The sequence below is a fragment of the Rutilus rutilus genome (assembly GCF_951802725.1).
Source record: "Rutilus rutilus genome assembly, chromosome: 4".
NCBI lineage: Eukaryota > Metazoa > Chordata > Actinopteri > Cypriniformes > Leuciscidae > Rutilus > Rutilus rutilus.
The window spans coordinates 10,047,302-10,074,055 of record NC_140212.1 but is presented as its reverse complement, the minus strand read 5'-3'; the positions used below and the strand labels follow the sequence as shown (position 1 = coordinate 10,074,055).

Below are 26,754 nucleotides of genomic sequence, written 5' to 3'. Positions count from 1 at the left end.
AATCTGTTTGAGAGTCAATAAGTATGCATAAACCCGCCCTGAGCCTTTTTGCCCCATTTCCTAGAGCTTGAAAGCCTGTGTTCCCTCCTTTTTGATCTGCTCCTTTCTCAATATTTTAGTGAAGCTGGGTCGGCCAGCCGTTTAATTAATGTGAACAGAACGTTACTCTCTCCATCCGTCTTTCTCTGCGACTGCGTGCTTCACGCCGACTTTGAGTGGTACGTTATCTTCCACTTTCCCAGAGCAAACCTCGTTGTTAATTAAAAGCTGCCAAGTCCTTCTTACGGTGCAGCCATTTGAAATGAAGCCTCTCCGGGAACTACAGCCACGCGCTTTTCCCCCTGAAGAGGACGAATAGATCCTCGGCACATCTATCTCTATCAGAGTATGCGTGTTAGTCGCTGTAATGTAAAATAACAGCTTTAAAATGGCGGTAGGGCAAAACGCCCCATAGATTATCTTTTGACTCTGAGTATGTGGCAGTAGCAAAAATGGTGTCCGATAGCAATTAAAGCTTGAGGCACGCTGAGCTGAATGTCGTGCGACGTGATGAGGCCTTTGATATCAGTTTTCCGGCTGAACTAATTTGGGTTTATAACAAGCTAAGCTGACCCTGAGCATAAAACAACTCAATAACAGTGAAAATCACCAATCGATGCATGTGCAAACAAGATGAGTAAAATCCAATGCCAGTCGTTCTCACCACAAAGCCCAGGCTTGGAAGCTAGAAGGGGAAAACAAGAAGAAATGCTGTTTGTTTTAAATACGTCATAGCCGGGGGGCTTTGGCGGACAGCCGTGCCATACATTAATCAAGTTATTTCAGTCTCGGCGTCCCTGCTGACTGCCTGAGAGGAATAGCCTCGCACCAGGTATGGCAGATGCTGCTGGAGCGTTTCACTACAATTTTCTCATTAGACGAGAAGTACTAATTTAATCTTGGTTATTAGCATCTTTAAACATGATGAAATGCAAGAAGCTTTATTGAAGAGAATAAACTGAAAGCTTTACAGACTGGATATCAAATCAAATGGAAACTAGTTACAGGAACTATTTTTATTTTTATTTTAATATCCAACTTTTTGGCTTATTTTCTCACTATTTACTTGGATGATTTCATATAGCTGCTGAAGTTAATATTATTTCTGTGGTATGAGTATTTCTTGGGATAATATTTCATAAAAAAATTCTTACCTACGGCATTGCTGTCTTTTCTATTATTTTCCAATTCTGTCTTAAGTAGACACATTTATATTCGACCTCATTCATGGAAAACAACAAAGTTGAAAATATTTTTCAAGATTTCTGCTTCTGCACAGCTGATTATGTGTCCTTAAAACAAATTAATGACTACAAATGTGATTTTTTTTTTTTTTTTTTTTGTACGGAAACCAGAAATGGATGATTTTGTGCATCATTGGTCTCATTATAATTATGATGACAAATTATTTGAATGCAGCATTTGAAAATGCACATAACATGTCATATGACCTCAGCAAGCATTCAATTCATCATTCCCATTTTATTTGGGAAAAACTGTCAGATGGTGAGGTAAGATGACTGTAATAATGTTGAAGGGACACATCAGCTTGCACTTTTGCAAACTTCAGCAAATACACAAATTGAGATGAATCGGGTTAACGCCAAGAAAGTTAAGTGATTAACAGAGATTAGTTTTTTTTTTTTTAATCTATTGACAGCCATAGTTGTTACACATGCAGCAATATGCTCATGTTTTCTCACTTGGTCTTGTGCTTTCTGAGCTGGAAAGTGTAGGAATAGCAGAAAGAAAAAAATGATCCATAAATACAGTGACTTTGTAGGCTGGCATCATGGTGCGTGCCATCTTTATCCACAATCTGGTATATGACTGCTTCCTTCCTGTATGTCACCTCACAGATGGGCAATTACTACGGTGCTGTCAGTCCATTTGTACACTGTAACTACTTCACGGATTACCATCTGACTGTAGGCAAAAGCTGCCTGCTTGTCAAATGAACATATATTTGGCAGTGTGACTAGAAATGTGTGCTCTCACTAGGTAGCAAATACTTCAGGATATTGTATAAAGGTGTGTTTCCAAGTTTGCATTACATTTACATTGTTCTGAATTCATTTTTATGCCTTGCAAACTTAAATGTTTAGTCTTCTGTGACGTATTCTACATAAATGTTGGTAATTCTGCCATTAAGACGAAGTGTTATCTAGCTGGCTAATATGGATGAGGTTTTTGTTGAAAATGCAAACATGATTTGTTATAGTCTTGAAACCAGCGGTGAGGCCAGTGAAAATGTTGGCAGAGTGAGTATAAAAAGCGCAAACTATAAAGGTACTCTAAATGAAACGGTCTTCTCTTCACTCAAATTGTAGCAATTTCTGTCAGCATTTGACATTTTTCCTCTCAAACACAATTGTTTATACAATACACAGTGTTTCCGTGACTCTACAAAGCACGCAAATAAGAGTGCACGATTGGTTGTCTGTTGCTAAGCGTCTAGCTTTAACATTCTACTCTGCATCATTTCACACTGTACAAGTTTGGCACCGCAGTACGGGGTTAACCTGCTTCTAAATTACAAGTGTGAAAAGTTCCTTTACCCGGCTTAAAAGCGGTGTTTAGAACGTTGATAACCCAGGGTTAAGCGCAGTGTGAAAAGCCCTATAGAGACAGGAACTAAACAGAGAGTTACTAAAAGACTGGGAAGAGAGGTGAAGCGATAATGTAAAAAAAATTTTTTTTTAACATTCAAGCATGAAAACCTATTCTTGTAGACCCAAAAAACTAATTCAAGACTTTGTAAAAGGGCATAATATGGCCTCTTTAAATAATGTGTTACTGAAAATTCATAATATGGTTTTATATATCTTTCCCACAGACCCCTGGTTGAAAACTCTAGAGGAAGACAGAAACCTCTAATGGCCCAAAGAATGACTGAGCTGTCAACAGATGACGACATTTGGAAACTAAGGTACAGTGCTCACGAAACCCAGACGGATGGTCTTAAAAATTTGGAGAATAAGATGGAGGAACAATGCTTTCCTACTTTTGGTGCTTTTCCATGTTTCCAAACATGACAAAAAACAACCCCAAAACAAGTCGTCCTTCTGTGAAGTTAATTATCCGCAATCATTCTCTACCAGATCTATGAATTTGTATCCCACTGAAAAAGGAGACCATATTCTCTGCTCCTCTGTATCCGTCATGCGGTGTCAGTTCTGTACTCTTCCATAACACATCTTACACACTCCAGTGTACTTCAGCTCACAGCGCATACCACATTAACACACCCCTGTACCCGCTGTTAAGAGCAAGAATTCAATTACAGACCCGATGTGGAGATGGAGAAAAAGCTGTGACCGGCTTACTGAGACTCTCTCGATCACTTCATACTGGGCTCAAATTAATGAATCTCATTCCTAGGGAAACTCAAGAGGTGGAAAGAAGCATTAAACACTCAACTTTTTCAGCAAAGATTGGGAAAGTATGCAGCTCCTAATGACTGGAGTGTTGCCGTTGGCTGCCGACAGGACGTCGAATGTGGATTCTGTTTCAGTTGCTGTTGGAAACTATGCCAGGCTCAGGTAACCTAAAATCGATCAAGTCTGTTTTGCTTCTATAGCGTAGGTCATTAACACCAGAGACCAAGGTTGGAAAAAGGAAATTAAACAAGGAATGTACAGGCCGCTTGACCCGTTCACATGAAAATGCTGGTTATGAGGTATTCAGAAAGCTTCAGCTAGACAACTAAACAAGGTTGTTTGCTGATCATGTCACACAAATAAGTTGAGGACAACAAGTTGCAAGGTACTTTTCTCACAAAGCAGGCAACAAGTTACTGCTAACTTAAGTGAACATTTTAGCAAATTGGTTTGTTCACAAAATTATTGTGCAATTTTAAGTATTAAAAAGATTATCTAAATGCTGCTCTTCACCATTATGATTTTAGATAAGTTATAGATAAGTTAGATACGTATAATAATAATAATTAATAATAATAATTATTGTTGTTTTTGTTGTATTTATATTTCAATTAAATGTATCTGTTTATGCTGTCACCCTTGAGGTCTATAACCTAAATAGTTTGTTCATTAGTCTTTATTAGTCAAAGAATTTGTGCAATTGTAGGTCACAAAAAGAAATGTTAATAAATGTTGGCCTTTGCCGATATGATTTTAAATAAGTTATATAATAATAATTATTGTTGTTGTATTTATTTTTAAATAGATGTCTTAAAAAAATCGAAACAAATGCTGCTTTACTGCTATGATTTGTTATAATTATACAGGTGTGTGTGTGTGTATATATATAGTATGTTTTTTATTAGTCTTTTTAGATTTTATTAATACAGTTTATTTCACACTCTTGTGAGTAAAAATTAGATGACTAATTTTATTTAGATTTCTCTCTCTCTCTCTCTCTCTCTCTCTCTCTCTCTCTCTCTCTCTCTCTCTCTCTCTCTCTCTCTCTCTCTCTCTCTCTTTAAATATATCCTCATATCACGTACAGCTCCTCCTGGCAAATGTGAAATGAGTTGAGGGGGGGGGGGGGAAATCAATGGACTGTGTCCATCAGGGACCATCATCAAAATTTTGATCAACTCTCAAGTCCGTCCTCCTCCTAATTGTGTCCCCTGATTCTATCGTCTGAACCAATGTGACTTTAATAGCATTAATCAGGTTTATAATGTATCGTTAGTGGAGTGAGGGACCATCTCTGGTTTAAAGCCCAGTCGCTGATTGATTGAACAAAAAAAATAGCAAAATTGCTATCAACAATTGCCTATTACATGCAAAATGTATGCCGCAAAACTCTTAATGGCCGTCCATAAATAATATTCAGATTAGATAGGCAATTGTAATCTTTGATTGTTGATAATTATGGGCTTGGCACTCAGAGGGAGAGTTTGCTCATAATACGCGAGAGGTTTCCTAATGTGTTTGTGTTTTGAGTGCCTTTGCAAAATGCACTTGATGAAAGCAAAACACAATCAGACCAAATTAGCCGGGCACTGGCAGTCTGTCATTTCCGTTGGGCTCCACCTTAGACCAGACTGAGCCTGCGAATTTTTGCAGATTGGATCCAAATTCATCCCACTGAAAGCAGTCGTTGGGCTGCTTTCCGATTTCATCTGTGCTTTGATTTTTTTTTGGAGTTTCCGCCTACGCTTTCTCTGGATTAAATTGTCTGATTTTTCAAGTTTCCGAGAGCATTTTGTAAGCTGTTATTCTTGCTGTGAACCTCATTAACATTGTGCCTATCACAATCTGCCCTTGTTAGTTTTTGTTACATGTCCTTGAACCGCTGGGTATTATATTAAAACTCTGAATATATTGCTGCCGTTTCAAGTGGTTGTGTGTCAGTGTTTATGTAAGTATGTTTTTGCACTCATGTACATGCATGGGGAGCAGCAGAGGCATTATAGAGAGCACAGGGGAAAGGCAATTACCCAGAGGGCACCCTGCTGCTGCCAGTCTCTGAGCGATACAAGCAGACAGACAGTTATCAGCTTCTTCCCTCAACACACCAGTGGAGAGAGAACCGCCACTGTGGCAGCCTGCAAAACTTCTCCACCCTCTCTTGAATTCTCTCGCACGACTCTCTCCTTTTTTTCTCCCTGATTTCACAGGTGTATTTACAGCTGTCTCAGCAGAGGGCAAAAAGAAACGACATAAAAATCAGTTTCTATATCCGATGCTAACAGTTGATCTTGCTGGCGGTGTAATGACAGAGTATAGATGCTGGTTTTTCGGTGTAGTGCTGAGATTTTGTAGATGGCAATGGGGGAATGGTTTAATTACTAAAGCTGAGAGCCAATGACTTGGTACATTCAGACTAAAATTACAACACATTTTTTTTTTTTGTGCACTTCTGATGTTGCTCTCACAATTTACACTGCCTGGCCCAAAAAAAGTTGTTTGGATTTAAATTGCCAAATGCTTTAGAGTCTGTGATTGGATCATTATTGCAGTGGTTATTATGAGCATGTTCTATGTTTGGCATCAGTTCTTCTAACCCTAATTGATGAAGTGTGTAGCTTTTCATTTCTGAAACAACCATGTAGGAAGACACATCATGGCCATATTCCAGGGTGACAATGTCAAGATTCATCAGGCTCAGATTGTGAAAGAATGGTTGTGAGGGAGCATGAAGAACAATTTTCACACATGAATTGGGACCTCTTAAGTCCAGACCTTAAATTCATTGAAAGTCTAGTCAATACAAGATCTTGACCTGAAATTGATGCACCTCTTGATGGAAATAACATCACAACATTTATTTCCATCAAGAGGAGCATCAAAAGAGCAGAAGAGCAACATCAGAAGTGCACAAAAAAACAAATAATTATGTCATTGGCACATATAATTAGCTTGAGTAATTAAACCATTCCCCCATTAAACCATGCTTTCATAAGCTATTGTGAATTGCATGTCTGGTATTTGTTGTTAAAAGGTAAAAGAGAGCCTTTGGCTTTTGTGATGTGCTTATAGCTGCAAACAGCAGTAATATCCCTAAGGTGTTTACTGCAGGTTGACTGACAGTCTTTAAATAAGCAGCGATGAGGAGACTGCCGGCCCCCTGAGACTTTAGTTTTGGGTGTGTTGATGTCACTGGTTGCCCTTCTCACGAACTTCGTTACCGTATATTCAATTATGTATCAGCTGGGGACCCGCAGAGCAAATGAGAAAGAGAGTGAGGGCACCATTTTCACTCATAATGAGGCAACAGGAAGGCGTATGTGTGCTATATGTATGTGTGTGCAAACACAAACATTTGAGCAATATTTTTGCCAATCTATGGAAATGCATCACTTTGCATTCCAGTTAACTGGCAAAAGACAATGAGGTAAATAATACATTTTATACGTTTTTTTTTCCCTTGTGCAAAGATGCTATTAAGCTATTCAAACAATGTGTTGTTCATTGTAGGTAAAGTATAATTTATTTTCAAACTACACTTTTATTTTAAATGATTTAATGATTCTATATTTTATATATTACATTATGGGGGTGGTGCTTGCCTGTGCAAACTCTCAACCACAATCTGAATGTTGTAGCTGGTTGTCAGGGTGTTTCTATGCAGGTGTTCTAAGCACTTTTAGGATGTTGCTATGTGCTTTCTGTAGTGTTCTAGATGGTTCTTTGTTGCTAGGTGGTTACTAGGGTGTTTTAATTGCCGCTTGTCCAAAGATCCCACTTCCAAGTCCACAAAAGAAGATACTAAACTAATTAAAATGAGAGGTTTTGAAAAATCACTAACCACAAGTATGAGCAAACACCACAGACAAAGGAAATCCAAATCACTCCATTTGAGGATTTTAGTGTATAGAGGACAGATGGAGCAGGAGGTTTGCTCACACAAGCTGAGGAGAAGCGAGCACCTAGCAACAGCAGCATGACCGCCTGCCTACAGCCCAGCGATTTAATGGCAGTTCCCTGAGGCGAGAGAGAATTCCATCTCCCTTCTCCAAGTACTCTCGTTTTCCTCCTCCGTCTTCCCAGGTAAAAATGGAAACATGATGCTGTGCTCTTGATTTTCATTTAGTCCACACCTTCTACGGTCCTCAAACTCTGCACAGACATCTAACCCTTTGCCGCATGTGTTGTGGCGTTATTTGTCATGCCGATATCGATCCTCTGCTGTTTTCTTGCTCTCTGCTTGTCAGTTTGCCCTCTGGACAGCAGACCTTTGTGAATATGAAAAAAAAGGTGGATGTTCAGAGTTTCACATCCGTAAGTCGTCTGCTCATCTGAGCGGTCTGCTCATCGCCTGAGGCTTTCCGTCTTATAAAGGTGTGCCGAGACATCAACTCCCTGCTGACTGTCTCCATGTTCCAGAAGTTTCATCACATATTTGTCGCTACCCTCATTTCTCTGTCTGGACACATAGACATTTTTACAGGACCAAGAAATTATTATGTAAGAGTCCTCCTAAAAATTGGTCACTAATAGGCAATTATAAATAGCCAATTATAACGTATTATTTTTAAATCTTCTAAATGTTTGTAAAGGGGTTTGCACCAACAATTGCACCATTAATAATATAATATAATAATATTATATTATATTATATTATTAATGGTGCAATTGTTGGTACTTTTTGTAATTTCATTTTCAATTCTAGTTCATAGCTACTTTTGAATGGCCATCAATGGAAAAAAATAACAAGGTCATGCTAACAAACTAAACTTTGACCCCTGTATGAAAGGTTTAAATGAATTCCCTGCTCTTTAAATGCACACGTCTTGAATTCAGACCGGCCTGGAGAAGAATCTGGGGGCTTCGTTTAAATACTAGTGTATAGATTACACTACTACTGCAGTAAATCAATATAATTTCTCATGCATTTCCGCTTTCAAGCAGTCCGTTAGCAATGCTGATAATGTCTAATACATGACACGGTCCCTTTTGGCCTTGGAGGGTGGATATCAGAGGCTGACAGCAACCTGAATTTTGCGGCTTATTTAAGTTTTAAGTAGCAAAGAGGGTTTGAGACCGGATTCTCTGTGTACTATAGCTTTGCTTAGAAGATCAAAGCCCCTCTGATCCTTAATAGGTAGCTATCAGGCGCTTGCTCGCATTTAAAGGGGGTGCGTGCCGTGTTTTTGGCCACATTCTTCTATAAGGAAGCTTGAAATGCTAATGCTGCTATCGCTAATGCATCAAAAAGGAACGGAAGAAAGCTGGCTTTACTTATCCAGCTTCCTGGTGTTGATTACATGGGCCTTTCAGACACTGAGGAGAGCTTAAATGCACCCAAGTGAACGGTAAAAATGGGTTTGTTGGCGAGCTTGCCCTCTGTTGATTCTGTTACGCTTTGACATGGACCTAAAAGGTCTATTGCATATTCCAGGCGTAATATGAAATGTGGGATGTCATCTATAGTGTAGGAAACAACTGAATTCTTATAATAGTAAATGGCTAACATTGTTTCGAGCTGAAACTGCATCCGTCATTTTACTTCTGTAACGTGATATATTTGCACAAAAAAAAAAAATGTAAGGCGGGACTTGATTTTATCCAATTATAATTATTTGGAACGTGAGAAGTTCCATACCAGAACTGAGCAAGTCCTGAATGCATGTTTGCAGTCAGTTGTTAAGAAATTTGGTCCCAGGAAGTTCTTACTCTCTATCAGTTGGTAATTGAGATTGGGATTGGGATGTGAAGGTTAAAGGTCAAGTTCACCTTATCCAAATAATGCATTTTACTCCCATTCGCTTTATTGCGTTAACAATAACCAGTATGAAATGACTGCGATAACTGTGAGTACAAAAGCAGCATATAACAATGTCTATATAGCTATTCAGATATTGGTTAACATTAACATTAGCCAAAGTGACTTCAGCTGAAATGGAAAGTTGTTTAAGAGGCAGAGCAAGTTATTAGATTTTGATTAAAGGCAAACAAAGGCAAAAGGCAAACAATTTTCTTTTCTTTTCTTTTGAATGACTTGAAATGATGAATACTGCACTATTAGACCAGGAACATGGGTTAAGAAAGTAAATGGGGTCAATTCTGATTTCCTGTTGACTTCAAAGGGAGAGCTGATAATTAGAAAACTCAAAGTTGTATGGATGCATTTATCAAGTGCCTTACTATACAGCACCATATGCTGCAGCGGCTGAAAGAGTGTGGAAATGTGCTTACAAAGTCAAAATGAAAGTAAATGAAGTATAAAGGAACGTTTAAACAGTGACACGGGTGAAAAAGGTTTGAGCTCTATTTTGTCAACACAGCATATTAATTTGTCTGGGGCGATTTCCCACCTCACTTCATTTTAACACCTTTTGAGCGTTCAGTGGTACAATAACTATAATAAAGCAGTCGTGGATGGAGGGTGTTTTATGAATTACTAATGTAGATTGTACTGTTTCATCTCACAGTAGGGATGGCTCATTATGGTTGTTAGACAACTAGTCTCCTATCGATTATTTAAGCAGCATGTTATGCTTTATCTAAGTAAAATCTTCTCAGAGGAGTTGATCAAAATTCATACCCTTTGCCGATATGATATGCACACAGATTTTTGTGTTATGACTTTTTAAACTTCAAGGTGTATATTCACATGCATGGGTAAAACTCACAAAAACATGTCGTGATCACATTTCATCATAGGAAACAAAATTATATTTTGCATAAAGAAAATTAAGCCTAACCCACTACATTTTTTTAAACGTTGACATGATTGTCATGACACATAGGCCTACAAACATTCTCTCCACAAACATTAACGTAATGTCAATTTTTTTTTGTATTTCATGTTTGTTATGATTTTTGTTCTCGATGATTATCTTAAATGTAACATGACATTGCATTATAGTACTTTTTAATGTAATGCAATCATTTCTAAGTCTTTGTGTGTATATACTATGTATACTATATGTGTGTGTGTATACAGTATATATATATATATATATAGTACATACTGTAAAAAAGAATCATAATGGACTTAAAATAGACTTCGTTTTCTTTTCATAAAAAATATTTTTGTGTGTCTTTCTTGCCATTTTGAGGTGAAACATGACCCAGACATGTTCTTGACAGGTTTCATAGGTTTCTCCCACACAGTAAAAACACAGTAGGCGATGTGTATCATTTTAAAAAGAAATATTTGACAGTAGTTGGTGGAATGACTCCCCATTTCTGACATAATGCACTGATATAGTGCAACAATCAAACTCATCTATTCAGGTAGATGTTTGGCCTTTCATGGGAAACGTAAACACACACAGACATTTTTCTGTCTCTCCAGGCCCGTTCTGCAAATACCAAAGCAATTAGAAAGGAGGAAAGGGGGGGGGTGGGGGGAAACCGAACCCAAACGCTTGCATCAGAGAGCAGAATATAATTTGTCAGGTGTCTTCACGTTGCCACGACAACAGAAGCAAGAGAATTATTCCACACATCTTGACAGATGACGTCACTCAACCTTCTGCTTGTGCCTTATCTGTCGGCCTCAGTGAGGAAAGAAAAACAAACTGCCTCCATCCGTCACTCACAGCGTAAAACACCTTAACACGGCTCACGCGCTCCACGGGGCGAGTTGAGACACCTCGCACGCCCTTCACACGCTCGGCCCAAGAAGCAGAAGCAGCTGTGTGATTCCTCCGTGTGCCATAATTCTTGCTTTGTCGGCTTCCTGAAAGCTCTCATTCAACCCGGCAGCTGCGCTGGACGTGGTTCTCATTAGAATCGGCCTGCTCTCTCCCACAGAGCTTTTAACAAGCGTCTTGTCTTTCTCGGGCCTGAATGGATTGCTGATTGGTGTCATTGCACCGTGAGCTGAACCCAACTGAAGTCCAGCCCTTCTGATGAACCATTGATCAAACGAGAGGATGTGAGGAAGAGGGGATGAGAAAGAGGAAGGGCGTCCACCAGGAGGAGGGAGGGCTTATACATCAGAGATCAGGTCTGGATTCCAGCTTTCACTCAATCGACCCTATTTAGACTCAAGGCCAATAACAGGAAGTAAAGACTGAGCGGCGCAAACACACTTTCTTAATCAGTATTTTTATCTGCACATCCCTTAAACAAAATAGATTTAGTGGAGAATACAAAGATATTAAAACCTTCTAAAAGCATCTAAATGCACATTAATATGTAAATTTAGAGAATGTGTTTGTTGTGTTGCTTGCAGTTTATTCATTTGTGGATGTTTTATATTGTTTTTAGCATAAATTCAACAAGATTTACTAAAGTTTGTGCTTCAAAATGCTTTGCCAGCGGGGTATTAAAAGCAAAACCAAGATTATTTGAAAACAACAAGTCTTATTAATAATCCTATTATTTTAAAGAGTTTTGCTTCTCAAGCAAATTCATCTTGTTTTAATGATGATTTTTTACTGGTAAATAAAATACTTAAGAAAATGAAGATTATAATAAATTGATTGTGTGCACATAGAGATTAAAGATTAATTATAGTTTTCTCTGCATATTAAGTTAGAAAAAAATACACTATTAACCTTTTGCTGACTTCTTAGTGTAAACGTACTAGTGTTTGCTGTCATTCTGATTGGTAGAGATGTTAAAAGTAACGGTACTTTGATACATACATATCAGACATATCACTCCTCTTATTTTTCATATGACTCACTGGTTACTTGAGTAATTACTTGAAACACTTGAAGAAATAACATGTTTGGAAAATACTTTAATAAATAAATATTAGATTATAGACGTTATGTTCGATAGCATATTAGTTTTTGCTGTGGTTTTAAAACTGATAAAAGGATAAAAAATCACTAGTATTGGTATCAACAACTGAAATGGTCTCTTGACAAGCCAACTGCTAAGTGAGTAAAGGTTTAGGTTGCCACAACTTTGTTTATCATATTCAAATGACCTATTTTGCATTGCCATGATAAGGTTTCATTCATTTTAAATAGCCAAATAGGTAAAAAAATTTTTTGCATTTTAATTGTCATATTATACATCTAAATGCATGAGATTGGCCTAGACTTTTTCAGATTTTAAACGGCACCAAGGCTTTTCGCTTCGGCATTGACCCTCTCATATTGAGTGAAGATCATCCGGTGTTTATCACACTCTCCCAAATTCAATGACAAACTAATGAGCTACTGAATGGATCAATGTCTGTCTCACCATTTCAAATGCATTACTTGTCTTATGGCTCAGCTTACGAAGATTCCCTACGATTGATCTGCTCCAAAAGAACATTTCCCACAGACAGCATATCCAAAACTAGCAACTAAACACCACAGAGATGATTTGGAGGTGAAACAGCAGCAGAAAGTGATTTGGAAAAATTGAGCCGTTCTTGATGACTTCTGTGGAGGAGTAAAACACACCTTTTTGGTCATTCTTTCACCTCATTCCTTCCTTCACTTCACTGCAGTGTCCAATCCTTTGGTGGTGAAATCATCAGCACTCCATTTTCAGGAGACTAATCTGCGTGCCAGAATATAAATTGGGCTGCAAGAAGGAGTGAGACGAATCGAACGAGGGGGGAGGGGCGAGTGTCATTTCCTCTTGACTAACAGCCCTCGCCGTCTATTCTTTATCCCTCCACTTCTGCTTGTAATTGCACAAAGCAGTCACATTCATCTGACTGGAAATTTTACCAACAGTTCCACTGCAATTCTCTCACATCTGTTGTCTGTCTTTCAGGTGCAGCATTACTACTGGTATTTCTTCAGCGTCTCAGCTGCCTCCAACCATCCTCCTCCAGTTCCCTGCGTGGCAGCCCCCACGCCTCCGCTTTGTTCACCTCGCAGGGCTGATTGTGAGAAGGAGACCTGTGCCAGGCTTCATCAGGGAAAACAGAAAGACAAACAACAGGGCTCACAATGACTTGAGGTCACGCAGCATTCACCGATATCAATTCTGCGGTGTGGTGCCAAATGAAACGGCCACATTTATCAGTCCCGTCGAAACACAGACGGCTGTCAGCTCAATATTAGAAGCAGGGCTTGTGCTTTCTAGCATTCAGGGACAAATTATAACAGCCCTACAGCAGTGTGACAGGAAAATAATTATACGTTTTAATTAGGGAGAAGTATTCTGGTGGCTTATTTCCAGAGTGATTTCCAGGCATGGTTCTAAAATAACAGATTTATCGAGGAACCGTTTTAAAGTCAGGTGAAATGTGACGCTGACTTGTTAGTTTTTTTTTATCGGGAAATGAGTGGATTGTAAAAAGTAGGCAATAGAGATTATATACCAGAATTTGCCAGATGTTTGGAGAGGGTTAAAATAACAACAAAAGGGCTTAATGACCACCTGAAAGGGAAAGACTTTCAGAGGCGGAGCAAGTCCTGTTTAGATGAAAGACAAAAAAGAATTATGTTGAATAATGTGCACGGATGAATTGTGCATAATAAGACCAGGAATGTGAATTAAGAAAGTAAAAAAGGATCAATTTTGATTTCATGACGGCATCTTAAATGGTTTTCAAACCATGTGATTTAATGTTTAGATAGAAGCTGTCTCATTTCGAAGGCTGCGTCCTCCAGAGGTCGCATTTGTCGGCCGCATACGTCATTGAGGTTGCCTCATTTCAGTAAAGTAACCATTACATTCCAAAGTCATATAGAAATAACAACTATTTTATAATGGTTACTTTTATGAAATGAGTCATCCTTGATGACGTATGCGGCCGACAAATACAGTCTCCAACAGACGCAGCCTTCAGAATGAGACACAGCTAGAGACTTTTTGCGCGGAGTTCACTTATCAGTAAATTAAACAAAATGAACATCTTTTAAATGGCTTACTTATTATTTTTGCACATTAACCTATTCAAAAAACGTATTAAATAAAAGCCTGAAAACTTTGAGGGCATTTACATGACACCATTTTCAACTACAAACAGAAAACTTTTTATGAGTTTTGGCCATTCGTTTACACAACAATGGCGTTTTGGGGGCCTGAAAAGGCAAACATTTGAAAACCGGTTTCAGCGTTTTTGAAAACTATACTGTTATCGTCAAAGCGTGAATTTGTGAAAAAACCAGCCCGTTCTCATCCCAAGGCGTCATATACTGACGCTTTTGACATTTCGTCTACATCGAACGCACATGGCACCCTTTAGCGTCAATATGACACGCAGATAGATATGGGCCAGAAGGCTCCTCCTAGCAGTCTAACCCTAACCCTACCCCAGACCTAAACCTACCCATAACCGAACAAAGCTCTGTGCGTGTCATATTGACGCTAAAGGGTGCCATGTGCGTTCGATGTAGACGAAATGTCAAAAGCGTCAGTATATGACGCCCTAGGATGAGAATGCGTTGGAAAAAACTGATGTACCCTGAATGTTGCATTTTGGGATGTTAAAAAATAGCCTTGAATAGAGAAAAGAGCATTTCTAAAGAATATTTAGGCTAGTCTTTTAGCTGAAGCCCCCCAAACTGTCTCCGATTAGTGCACACACTCCACGCAAAACTCCAAAGCAAAAGCACATGTTAAATCATTGAAGAACCATGTGACATCTCCCTGGTCAGAGATCTTTCATGGTGTGATGAAAAAATGAGCCAATGATCACATTAGCATAATTTCAAACAGGAGGGGGAAAAGTGATATAACACACGCTGTTATCAAGCAGTGCGCTATTTTCAAGTCTGTCATATCTTAAATGCACAATTGTACGTCTTATTCGAACTAAGTGAGCAATATTCTCCCCGCACTAATGAAGGTGCTTTACACACTTTGAGGCCAAATCGTAATCTGCCGGTCGTGGGCTGAGTCCAAGCACTATGTCAAGTTGCATTTCACTATACGGATATTTGTTGGAAATGAAAGCCATAACAGAAAATGAAAAGGGAGGTTATTGGATACCTCATTTATTTCAGCGTAGTTCCTCCAAAGATCTTGAATGCCTCCTGGCCTTGAAAATTACTGAACGCGTTTCCCTTTCTCTACACTTTATTGAAAGTCACACCCAATTTCTGTGATATAATATGCCTTGGAATAAAATCATTGTAAGAGGAAATTCAAAGCAATAAAAACTCCATTGCACAGTCTATTCCTTGTTCCCAAGAGATGCACCCAGCATCCCACCCCAACACCTGTGTATTTGATTAGTGTCAGCGCCCGAGTCCCAGTGCGGCTTACTGTTTGAACTGTGAAGGTGTGGCGTCTTCCTCCCATGGCATCCAATTTAAACACTGAAAACAAGGAAGCCAGATCCTTTGAGAACTCAAGTACAATCCAATCCTTATCTTCGCTCTAGCCTGCTAAGCAAGAATGGATTTGGAGGGCCCTTTTTATAATAAGGTGAGATTTAATGTCCAAATGTGCAAAATAAAGTCTCAATTGAGATCTAAAGGTTACACTGGCTCGGTCCGTAATCCGTTTCTTGCTGCTAACTGCATGTGTTGTGGTGTTTCTCATCTCTATTCTCTCCCTACCGTTAGGTTTGCCTGTATTAATGGTGGGAGGTTGGATCTCACTCTCCTGTCGCTGTGATTGTGTTCCAGGTCTAAAATGTCTTCATCAGCCCTGATGGGTGTCCCTCTGGGAGGCAGGGACAGATGGTGGACAATGAGATGGGTTGGCTGTTTCTGCATGATCTCACCATCCTCTCACACTCTCACTCAGAGAGACTTTCTCAATTTTCCACAAACTCCAGATGCCGCCATCTTTCGCATCATTTCCTATTTCTTGTCATCCTTTCCATTGCGCAGGTTTGTCTTTCTACAAACTACTAACATAAACCATTTCCTCTGTGCTGCAATATGTTGCTACAATGTGAAATCTTCCAGAATAATACCAGTGATATAAGTAACATTCTAGCATGGGGCTAATCAATTCTTAAAGGTGAACTGTCATTTCTACACAAATCGCACACTCCCGGGATTCTGCAAAACCCGAGCAACTGCTGTTGTGAGAATAAGACTGCTATAAAGTTTGTTTTTTTTTTGACAAAAAATTATATTTAAATAATTGAACAAAATATTCAAACATTTTGTATATTATTTTTATTATTATTATTATATATTTTTTACAATAAACACATTTTTAATTATAGTTTTATACTGACTAAAACTAAGAATTTCAGACAACAAAAATGACATTTTAGTTGACATAAAAGTGGAAAATTAAACAAAATATTCAAATATTTTGTAAATTAATTTCTCCAACGTTTAACAAAAAACAACATATGAAAACTTTTTTTTAAATGTGCATTAGTTTTTCATTGTGTTTTAGTGCATTATAAGAAGGTTCACAATATGTGACTAATATTTTACAATATATATATATATATATTGTGTGTGTGTGCATTTTTCGTCTCGTCTGTGTCAATCGACATTTTTTTAACAAAATTAACTGGAATCATCCTTCGAATGGCTTACTTTTAGTTATCTTTGCTAGTTAAGATGGAGTCTGTGAAAAGGTTTTAATTTAAATTCCCACAAAAAATACAATAGCAAGATTAAATGGAGCATTTTTCATTCCCAATGAATGACTTCAAGTTTTGACCCCTTATCTGTGCACTACTGCTTTGCTCTCTCATTCATCATTCTATTCCTCCTTCTCTCTCCCAAGAGAGGATCCTGGGTAGAGACAGAGAATAAGCTTCCTCTGAGAGATGGGCAATGCCATTATGAGCACAGTCAGCACATTTCATAAAATGATGTGCTTGCAACCCAGATAATGATATGAATAATCATTAAAAAAGAAATGTAACGGTAGCATTCACACATTTATTAGACGCATGGCTTGGCTATTGACAAACAAAGGCACGCACAGATAAAGAAACAGCTGTTTATCTGAACAATAAATGTTTTCACAAAAAAAAACAGTCAGCTAATGATTCTTCACTTTGGATACACAGGCAAACTGCTACTTGCATCATCACCCATCGCCCAAGGTTGAATGGCAGAGATGGTGTAGAATAACACTGCATTATTCTATCAATGCAACCCCCCACCCCAAATCAGCACGCAGTATGTGGCTGGCAGGTGCCCCAGAGAGTTAAATGAGCTTTTGCTGATGGTGCAATACACAATCGGCTGGTACTGCACACAGTCATAACACACAGCACTACAGGGGCACCTCTTCACCACAAAATCCCAGTTACATAATCGCACACACACACACACATTAGGCACAGGTACCAGCGGAGGTGACACGATTCAAATAAGCAAAATTAAGCTTGTTTTTATTTTAGAGGGCATTTTGTGCTGCTACTTTCCCAGAACATGCGCACATTTGCAGACAGAGGTTAGCGTGTAACTGGAGAGTATGCGACTCTCAGCAACTCTGGGCCTATTGTTTTGGTGTAACTTGACTGAAGCACAGTCTACAGTGTTTGGGCTGACATAGTTTGAGGCTTGGGATATATTTATAGACATCTTTGTGTGTGTGTGTGTGTGGCTATTAATATATTCATTACATAAGCCTCTAACCATTGAGGAGTAAATTAACTTAGTTTGGTGGAAGATAATAAGTCCCATAATGTGAGACTAGCCATAGGGTTTCGCACCTTCAAATGCAAAGTACTCATCACTCATCACAGCTAATACATGAGTGGTGAACTCTATTTTTTTCACCATCTCTGTTTGTTACACATTATTTGTGTCTGTGCACATCCAGTTTAGTGGGCCTGTGGGCCTCCAGTTTAGAAGGCTGACATCAATTTGTGTATGTCAAGAGTTTATGGATGAAAATGTTTCAGTGTTTTAGCAAATCTTGCACTGCAAAGAGATATGCAATAAATCTGCTGTTTCTGAAAGTAGTACATGTGCTTGCTGCGTAGCAAAGAGTAGTGCTAAAGTTTCATACTTTCAGGCTGCCACTTTATATTGGTTGGCTATGGATGGATGGTCAAAATAAATGCGACACAGTTCAGAATGCAAATATTACAATGACACCATCACAGATGTTGCATTTTGAATGCTGAATATTCAAATATATTTGATTCACTCAGTGTACATCAATGGAAAAGTTTAAAACGTTAGTCTCAAATTTGTTTAAAAAATAGAGATCAGCTGATATTGTTTTTTTTATGACCAGTACAGATGCAGATATTTTTGTAAATAGTTTTTATCAAGTTAAGGATAAAACGCAAAACTGATTTTTTTAACGTATATTTGATTTTTCTTTAAACAAAAAAGGAAAATAACTCGTTTTTATTTTATTTTATTTTGTAGAATATACATAATGACTATAAACCAATACAATCATAATAATAACAACTAATGTAGGTTCTCTGAGTTAACCAATAATTAATTAACACTTTTTTTATGTAACAATTATTATTGTTGTTGTTGGATTAAAGTATGAATGGCTGTAATGTAAAATGTTGCTTGATTAATTATCGGTTGACCCCATCACTGAATTATGTAGAAAATTGTGAATATATGATAAAAATATCGGTGAAACAGCCTATTGGTTTATCTAAAAGATACACTGTTTATAAATTAGATAGCAGAACTATAAGTTTAAATATAATTTTAAGCGATTCAGACTGAATTAATAGTTTTAATGTTAGGATTCCAGAATAAACCTTGACCAGAATGTTGAGGAATATCGGTACACTGCTGCCTTGCAAACACTCTAATAAGAATATGATATCACGTCTGCCTTTCACATTGTTAGACACAAAACATCACTGTCCTACCTTTTCGAATGAAGTCCTCGATATCTTGATCAAATCCAAGCCGATGGCATTTGCTCCACAGCCCCATGTTGGTGGAGTTATACTGCCTGCTGCACTCATCGGCGGCGCTCATGGCGAACAGCTGCCGTCTGTTCCGCGCCAGCAGCAGCTTCTCCTCCCAGTGGTCCAGGCGCGAGCGGCTCGCCCGCAGAGGGAGGCTGTTGTTGGGGATGTAAATAAAGCCCGGGTCCTTCCGGCGGCTGGAGAAACTTCGGCACCTCTCTCGGTACCTCCGGGCGTCCGTCTCGTACCAGTGGTCGGAGCACATAGCCACTGCCAGCATCCCGAGCGCGCAGAGGGACAGAGACAGACCGGCGTAGAGCAGCAACTTCCCAGCAGCCATGCTCGCGTTCGCTCAGAGCCGCGTCAGCACCACAACAGCTTGGAGAGCTCCTCGACGTGCACCCGCATCCCGCCGGGCACGCGGACTGAGAGAACTGATATCAGTCGGTGCAGAGGAATCTGTTTCTATTGAAGACCTCGAGCTGAAGCCCGACAGAAAATATAAGCCTTATTTAAGGTCCATCCGTAGCCCTTCCCATCCAATAACAGTGATGAAACCAGACAAGACGATTCAGTCAGGTCCTCGTTCACACGAACCAACCCTTTAAAAAAAGCAGAGGAAGATTTTTTTAACCATTGTTATTATATTGCATTAAAGCTAGAGTGCCCTTCATTTTGGGTTTAGATTTGAACCCCCACAAAGGAAGTCAGAGAAGGTGTGTGTGGATATTCAAGTAGGCTATACGTTTCAATTGTGTTCGCAAACGTTTCAGTAACCACAAAAGTTAGATTATAAGTTTGTCAGAGGGCGGGACTTCATCTGGCGCTAGATAAATCGCGGTAACCATAGCAACAGTCACGCGCTTTCTGTTGCAAGCGTCTAAAAACGATCCTTCCAGGATGTCAGGCTATTTGTCGTCATTATAAATTCCATCACAAATACAGCCTAACAGACAATGTAGGAGTCTAATTGTTTTCATAAGTATTTTGCATAGTATGCTGTCGATTCGTCAACTGTGCTAGTGGTCAAATGACAATAAGCGTTACTAGAGACCTATGCGTTGCTCAAACGTCTTTAAGAAGTCGACCAATGATGAACAAGTGCTTTTGAATCATTTAAAAAGAACCGAGTCATTCGTTCGGGAATCGAACTAGAATGTTCACGCATGTTTTCAATTCACAAAAAGGAACCAGCTCATAATTAGTTCTGGAGTTGGACTACGTTTTTGGTATGGTACTTAATGTTTTAATTCACTAAAAAGAACCAGTTCTTAAGAGTGATTCTCGGACTGTACTGGTCGCGTGAAGATTCGGTAAATTCAGCGAATATTAGTAGGCTAATGCGGGAAACTGTCAGAGTATTTTAGTTCCGTTCACATTGACGGAAGAATAGCCTAATTAACGAAGTAATTATTTTAATATTAATTACGGTAATTGCTGAAGGACCGTTAAAAGAACAGAAATGGATGAAAATGGTTCGGTTCCGTTATTAAATGGGCTAAAAACCGGTTCTGAATAAGAACAGGTTTTCGGTTCCCAACCCTTCCCATCCCATTTTGGTTGGCGCTGACAGACTATAGATTTTTGCTGTCCGGTTTATGTTACATATCTATTTCATAGAAATGCACAGTCGCGCGTCAGTCAGGTTTTTTTTTTTTTTTTTTTTTTCATAGGCTACATTCTCTCTGGAATATGTAGGATGCATTGAACAAAACATTTATCACATTGCTGACTGTCAAAGAGAAATGTAGCCTATTAAGATGACTCGACATTACTTAAATTAACTAAGCGTTATTTAAATCGAATTTATAGTAGGCTAGGCTAATTGTGATAACAATAGTATATAATTTATGTAAAGGAATGTTTAAGAATAATACATCTGCTCTTATTGCATCCATTGAACGGGCCCCGTTTATAAGACTGATCAAGTGAATTAAATTCCGCACTCACCCCAATTAAAACTGACAAAACGGGTTCACTCCACTCCAATAATGCATCTCCAGACCATTTTGCGTTTGCAGTGACTGTATGATACGCTATATGCTGATATTCACTGCCAAATAATCCTATTCAACAGCGACACACGTTTATAAATGCTCTGCGCAGGAAATATCAAACCGTTCAACGACGCCGCATCTCAAAAGCTTAACGTTTAAACGAGTCTATCGATATCAGAACATTTGGCGGATTGTGCATCCTCCTCCTCGGACAATATGGTCTCAACATCATCCGTGCATGTTGCCTCTGTCTGGGAAAAACAGCGGTGATGTCATGCTGTCAATATGAGATGTTCATTGTTTATTAAAGCGGCTTCTTAAAGGAGTCGCACTACTGCTCTTGGTTCCGTGTCGAACTGTAACTGGAGTCGCCTTGTTGGCATTCACTCTAGGATTTACACTTACTGAAGTAAACTAGTGTCTTTCATGAATAAATAATCAAAGGTTGCAGAATCTTTCATTTTGTCATTCTGCATCACCAGCGCTATAAAATGATACTACACCAGACCAAAAGCCTTCCATAAAGGTTTGTTATTTGAAACCACTATGCACTGTCCAGAACCAACAGCAGTCAGGTATATTGCTGAATAATGAATGAGAGTGGTGGCATCTGTTTGAGCAGTCAGAGAGGCCCTTGTACACACGCTTTCTTTTTTATTGGATTGCCACAGCTTCTCTCGTGTTCTTTATATTTGTGTGTGTATGTAAACGAGATTGATATATATGAGGCTATACGTTAGTAAAGATGCAGTTTTAATGGAAAATCAACATTTGGCAGGCCACTTGTTTAATATAGGCCTAAATGTTTTAGATACACTGTTCACCTTTGATATGCAATTTATTGGTTAATAGGCTAAATGTTTTCTGGTAACACAGTAGGTTCAATTTGTTCTCCCTTACATTAATTAACATGAACTAGCAATGAAAAAAGTTCTAAAGCATTTCTTAATTTTAGTTTATGCTAATCTCAACATTTACTAGTAAATGGACTTAACATGAACTAACAATGAACAACTTGTAAAGATTTTTTTTTAAATAAATACTGAACAAATATATTTCTCATTGTTAATGTTAATTCACTAATTTTGTAGCGGCTAGCAAAAGCAAGCTAGCTTTAAAAGCATAAGATCCCACCCTCTCTTCAGAGTGTCTCCAGATCCACGCCTCCTTCAAAAAACAAAAGCTTCACAAGAAATGGCGTTGAACTATACCTCATGTCTCAAAGCATATAATATTACAATAATCAACATAACTCAAAGAGTTGAGACCTGTAACACCTGATTGCTGCAGATTAATTTCGCCATCGATAGTGTTGCCATTGAAATGCATAATTTCGGGTCATGAACCACTCCGACTCTGAGTATAACGCCACAGGTTTCCATCTCTTCCAAACTGCAATAGTTATGACGTGAATGCAGCATAATATCATTGTTTTGGTTCAGTATGAACTGTAAAAATCATATCATTGCATTCGGACCTAATGGATGAACATGAACATGATGATTGGATGAACATTTTATGGCCTATGCCTTCCACGGATATATATATACATATAAATACATTTAACTTAGTGATTGCTATCAGGATGTGCAGAGACTTTCAACCAGCATAACAAAACAAAATTTATGGAACAAATCGCCTACCCTACCTTTAACTAATGGGACCTTATTTGTAAAGTTTTCTTACTAAATCAACATGCAATAAAGTGAACAAAAGAGAATATTATTTGCATTAGAATATGACAAACAAATATACGTATATGAAACATAAAATTTTAGATGTTTTGCATTTCAGTGAAAACAATGTCATGTATTTGTCCTTCTAATCTAGAAGAGAACAGAATTGAGGAAAACTTTAAGTCGATCTTTATGCCATGTTCTAGGCGATAGCTACTATTGGCAGATATTGAATGTGACATAATTTTGCAAAATGGGTCTGAAACTGCATAATATTGACTTGCATTGGATTGACTATTATTTTATATTCAAAGATGTCTTTTCTTTATTGAATTCTGTCAGGCTGTAATTGTCTCTGGAACAGTATGAATGACAGCTTGACAGCTACATTTTAATTACATTTTAAGGGAGGCAAAGTTTGTTTGGAACTTATTTGCAGCTAACAGTGAAACCTGAACAATGTAATCTAAAAAATGCAGCCGATACACAAGGCAATTTGTCTTGTGCTATTTGAGGATGTGTTATCTTGTTCCTTTTTTTTGTCCCCAGAATTGTGTTAATAGATACATCCATTGGAAGGAAAAGAAAAACGTGATTGTCATGCTAATCCAGAGAGCTGTCCATCAATTTATTTATTTATTTATCAGTATTATTCTTCAGTGCTTCTCTCTTTTTTAATGTCTTTAATGTATATATATCGCCATCTAGTGAACAAATATATCACAGCAAATCTAGTGTGCGTCACACAAGCCTTGACTGGTTTAATAATAATGATTTTAAATGATTTTCGATACATTTAAAATAAAATCATAATTTTATTTAATTGTCCAATGACCTCGTGCTCAATACTTCACACTGTTGTTAACAACTTGTTAACGCATTTAATGAAAAAACTAAGTTACCTTCGTGTTAAATTTAAATAAATATAAAGAAAGTTTATTTTAAATCATTAAATTATTACATAACATAATCATAAACTATGAGAACATAACCATAAACTATGTAAATATGTAAAGCCGTTACCAAGACAGAACTTTTATCTCGTCAAATATTCGCATACGGAATGATTTCGCAGGAGTACGACTTCCTGTGACGTACGAGACATTTTCCCATAGACAGTATGCATTTTCCACAGTAAAAGAGGATGCCAAAACAAAACAAACACACACACACACACACAAGTTATTTCGACTCTATTAAACGTAATATTTAACTGTGTTAAGATGAAGTCACGAATCACTGACTGAATACACGAAATCTAATTTATTTTGTAATGAAGTATCGTCAACGGCCAGGTCCTTTAAGCCGTAGTTTTTACAAATAAAGAAAGAAATCTGTAGCACCAATAAGTCTTATTATTACAGAAAGATATCCTCATAAGCTTTTATAATATTTAACTCGGGGAAATTAGAAATGAGTAAAATGAATGTTACTTGATAATATTGAATGACATATCACATACTGTTTTTAAGGACCTGCGAGACGGTGGAATAAGAGGAAGTGCTTGACCTGCTCCGCGCATGCTCATCTTTTATGTTCCCCAATGTGTGTTTGAGCGCATGAAGGTTGAACTGTCAACTAACCATAAACGAGTATTTAAACTAGTTATTGAATTGTATGTATTGTTAAGTATCTAATGTCCACATGCCGTTACAATAAAGTCTATATTTTTGGACCTCACCTGCTTCGTTCGGGATTTTAATAAAGGGTAAGCAAACAATATTTGGATAAATTATCTGCCAGGTGTCTACAAAACAACTGCAGCCTCTTTAATAAAATGCACTCATGTATGTAAAGATATGGAATTAAATCTATCTATCTATCTATCTATCTATCTATCTATCTATCTATCTATCTATCTATCTATCTATCTATCTATCTATCTCCATTAATGCATGCATATGTCATTTAACTAATGCATTTATCTGTGTGTTCTCTGTTAGGTGAAGATGGCTGGTCTTTCTAGCTATGCCCTGCGCATGGCCCGTCTGAGCGCCCGAATATTTGGAGATGTGTCCCGTCACACAGATTCCAAGTCTATGAAAGTGGTTGATTTTTTTAAAGAACCCCCTCCGGCCCAGAGAAAAGAAGTGTATGACTGGTACCCCCCGCACAAGATTTACTATTCAATGACCCAGAAACTCAGATATTTGGGACTTTTCAGGTAGGCTCTGGCATAGTATTATAGTGCACATATGAACATTTTATCTTCAAATTCTTCTGTTTTTGTTGATGACATTTTTCTGGTAACGTTTTAGGGATGAGCACCAGGATTTCAAGGAGGAAATGAGACGCTTGAGGAAACTGCGGGGGAAAGGAAAACCTAAGAAGGGAGAAGGGAAGAGAGCCACAAAGAAGAAGTAGACCAACACATTTCAGCTATTTATGAACGGACACTTGAGAATCTGGTGAAGAAACTGAGCTAAATACCTGTATGGACAACGGGACATTGTTTATAACAGTGGCAACGTTATAGTAGCAGAGATTGTGGTGAAAAACAAAAAAACAGAAACATGACATCTGTGATGGAAATTAAATATGATTTTTTGTACATTTTGCATCTTCATTTAGCCTTATTTAAAAAAAATTGACATGGTTTTGATTTTGCTTTTCTGCAGAGTGTTGCCAGTTTTCCATAATGGAACATCCATTGCCTAACCAACACGTTTAGGTTTGTCTTTCCAAGACTACACTGAAAGAAAATAATTAGAAAATTCTGAAAGGGATAATAAACTATTAGCGCACAAGCATTTTTTATTTATTTTAATTTTAAATGATGCATGGTTGAAATGCCATTGCGTAGCATTAAAAGACAATTCAGATTATGGACTGTTATAAAGAGAGAAAAGCACATTCCTAGATGACATACATGCATAAATGACATACAATCATTTATATTATAGTGTTACATTTGTGCCATATATATATCAATACACCATATACTGTAATTGACCCATAATGGAAATTTTGCATTTATGTAGCAACAACGTTGATTGTGGATGACATGCCATTTTGTGAACCCGTCTATATTCGGAAACCCCCCACCCCCAATATGATAAAGATGATAAAATTGCATCTTTAAAAAAATCTTCCTCCAAGAATCACAGGCACAAGAGGGTCATCAGTTCCTTAATCACTCAGATATTATTGTGCAACAGATTAAGTTCCTATTTTTTGGTTTATTCTGTCAAACGTATTAAGTTTCATTTATATAGAGGCTTTATAAAGCTCAAGGACTCATTACATTATAGACAGTTGTAGGCGTACATAAAAAGATGATGATACTGCATAAACAAAGCAGTAATGCTATTCAAATACTACGATGTATCACAAATAACAATGAGAAAATGTTTTTGGCTCGATAATTAATTATGTAATTTTTTTACAAAGTATGCTTAACTCTGAAAAGCCTGACATGAAATTATAGTCAGAAAAAAATCTACGTTTTGTAACAGACCAGTTTATTTTACATTGTCTAAAAGTTTAAATATATGCATTACGGCTTTGTTTTGTATCATTTGACACATCAGACTCTTATAAACCATAGTGAGAATATGGAGCTTACACTCAAGGAGAAAACCTCAGTTTTATTCTTAGGATCAAACTGAACAAAAATATGCCATTTCATGCAGCTGTTGTTATTTTTTATGTCTTCATATCAAATTTTGATTTCATCAAATCAAAAAATGTTGTACATCTATTAAATTTGTACAACAGTACAACTACTTAGGCCTACATAATATGCATATAAATATCAGTTGTTCTCTATCTCCCAGTAGTAGCCTATGTCTTATTAAAGATGGTATTTAAATGCTTAGTTTTATGATCAATGCTTTGTAGTTTTAAATGTGGCAGGCAAAACATAATGCAATGCAATACAATGATGATTGAGAGATACAAATACATATTTCTCAATAGCCTGTTGTATCATATTTGATACCTGTATTTTCTTAAAA

General features: G+C 37.7%; 2 protein-coding genes across 2 annotated transcripts in view; one reads left to right on the top strand and one right to left on the bottom strand.

Moving 5' to 3' along the window:
• tmem178bb (transmembrane protein 178Bb) overlaps positions 1-21,486 on the bottom strand; it is a 75,073-nt gene extending 53,587 nt beyond the window's left edge. Inside the window, exons 1-2 of the mRNA XM_084406432.1 lie at positions 21,076-21,486; positions 19,084-19,727 (exon numbers count right to left, since the gene is read on the bottom strand). Coding sequence (XP_084262558.1) covers positions 19,084-19,465 — 382 coding nt within the window. The 5' untranslated portion in view covers positions 19,466-19,727; positions 21,076-21,486. The remainder of the gene's footprint in view (positions 1-19,083; positions 19,728-21,075) is intronic.
• A 2,832-nt stretch (positions 21,487-24,318) lies between these two features.
• On the top strand, positions 24,319-25,349 carry mrps33 (mitochondrial ribosomal protein S33). Its single transcript, XM_084408222.1, has 3 exons — positions 24,319-24,506; positions 24,742-24,962; positions 25,057-25,349. The coding sequence occupies exons 2-3, from the start codon at positions 24,748-24,750 to the stop codon at positions 25,160-25,162; spliced, it is 321 nt and encodes a 106-aa protein (XP_084264348.1). The 5' UTR covers positions 24,319-24,506; positions 24,742-24,747; the 3' UTR covers positions 25,163-25,349.
• The last annotated feature ends 1,405 nt before the right edge of the window (positions 25,350-26,754 follow it).

Bases quoted from the DNA above. Each gene is read 5' to 3' on its own strand.
- mrps33 (XM_084408222.1), top strand. From the start codon at position 24,748: ATGGCTGGTCTTTCTAGCTATGCCCTGCGCATGGCCCGTCTGAGCGCC. The intron at 24,963-25,056 runs GTAGGCTCTGGC...GTAACGTTTTAG, and splicing joins AGATATTTGGGACTTTTCAG to GGATGAGCACCAGGATTTCA.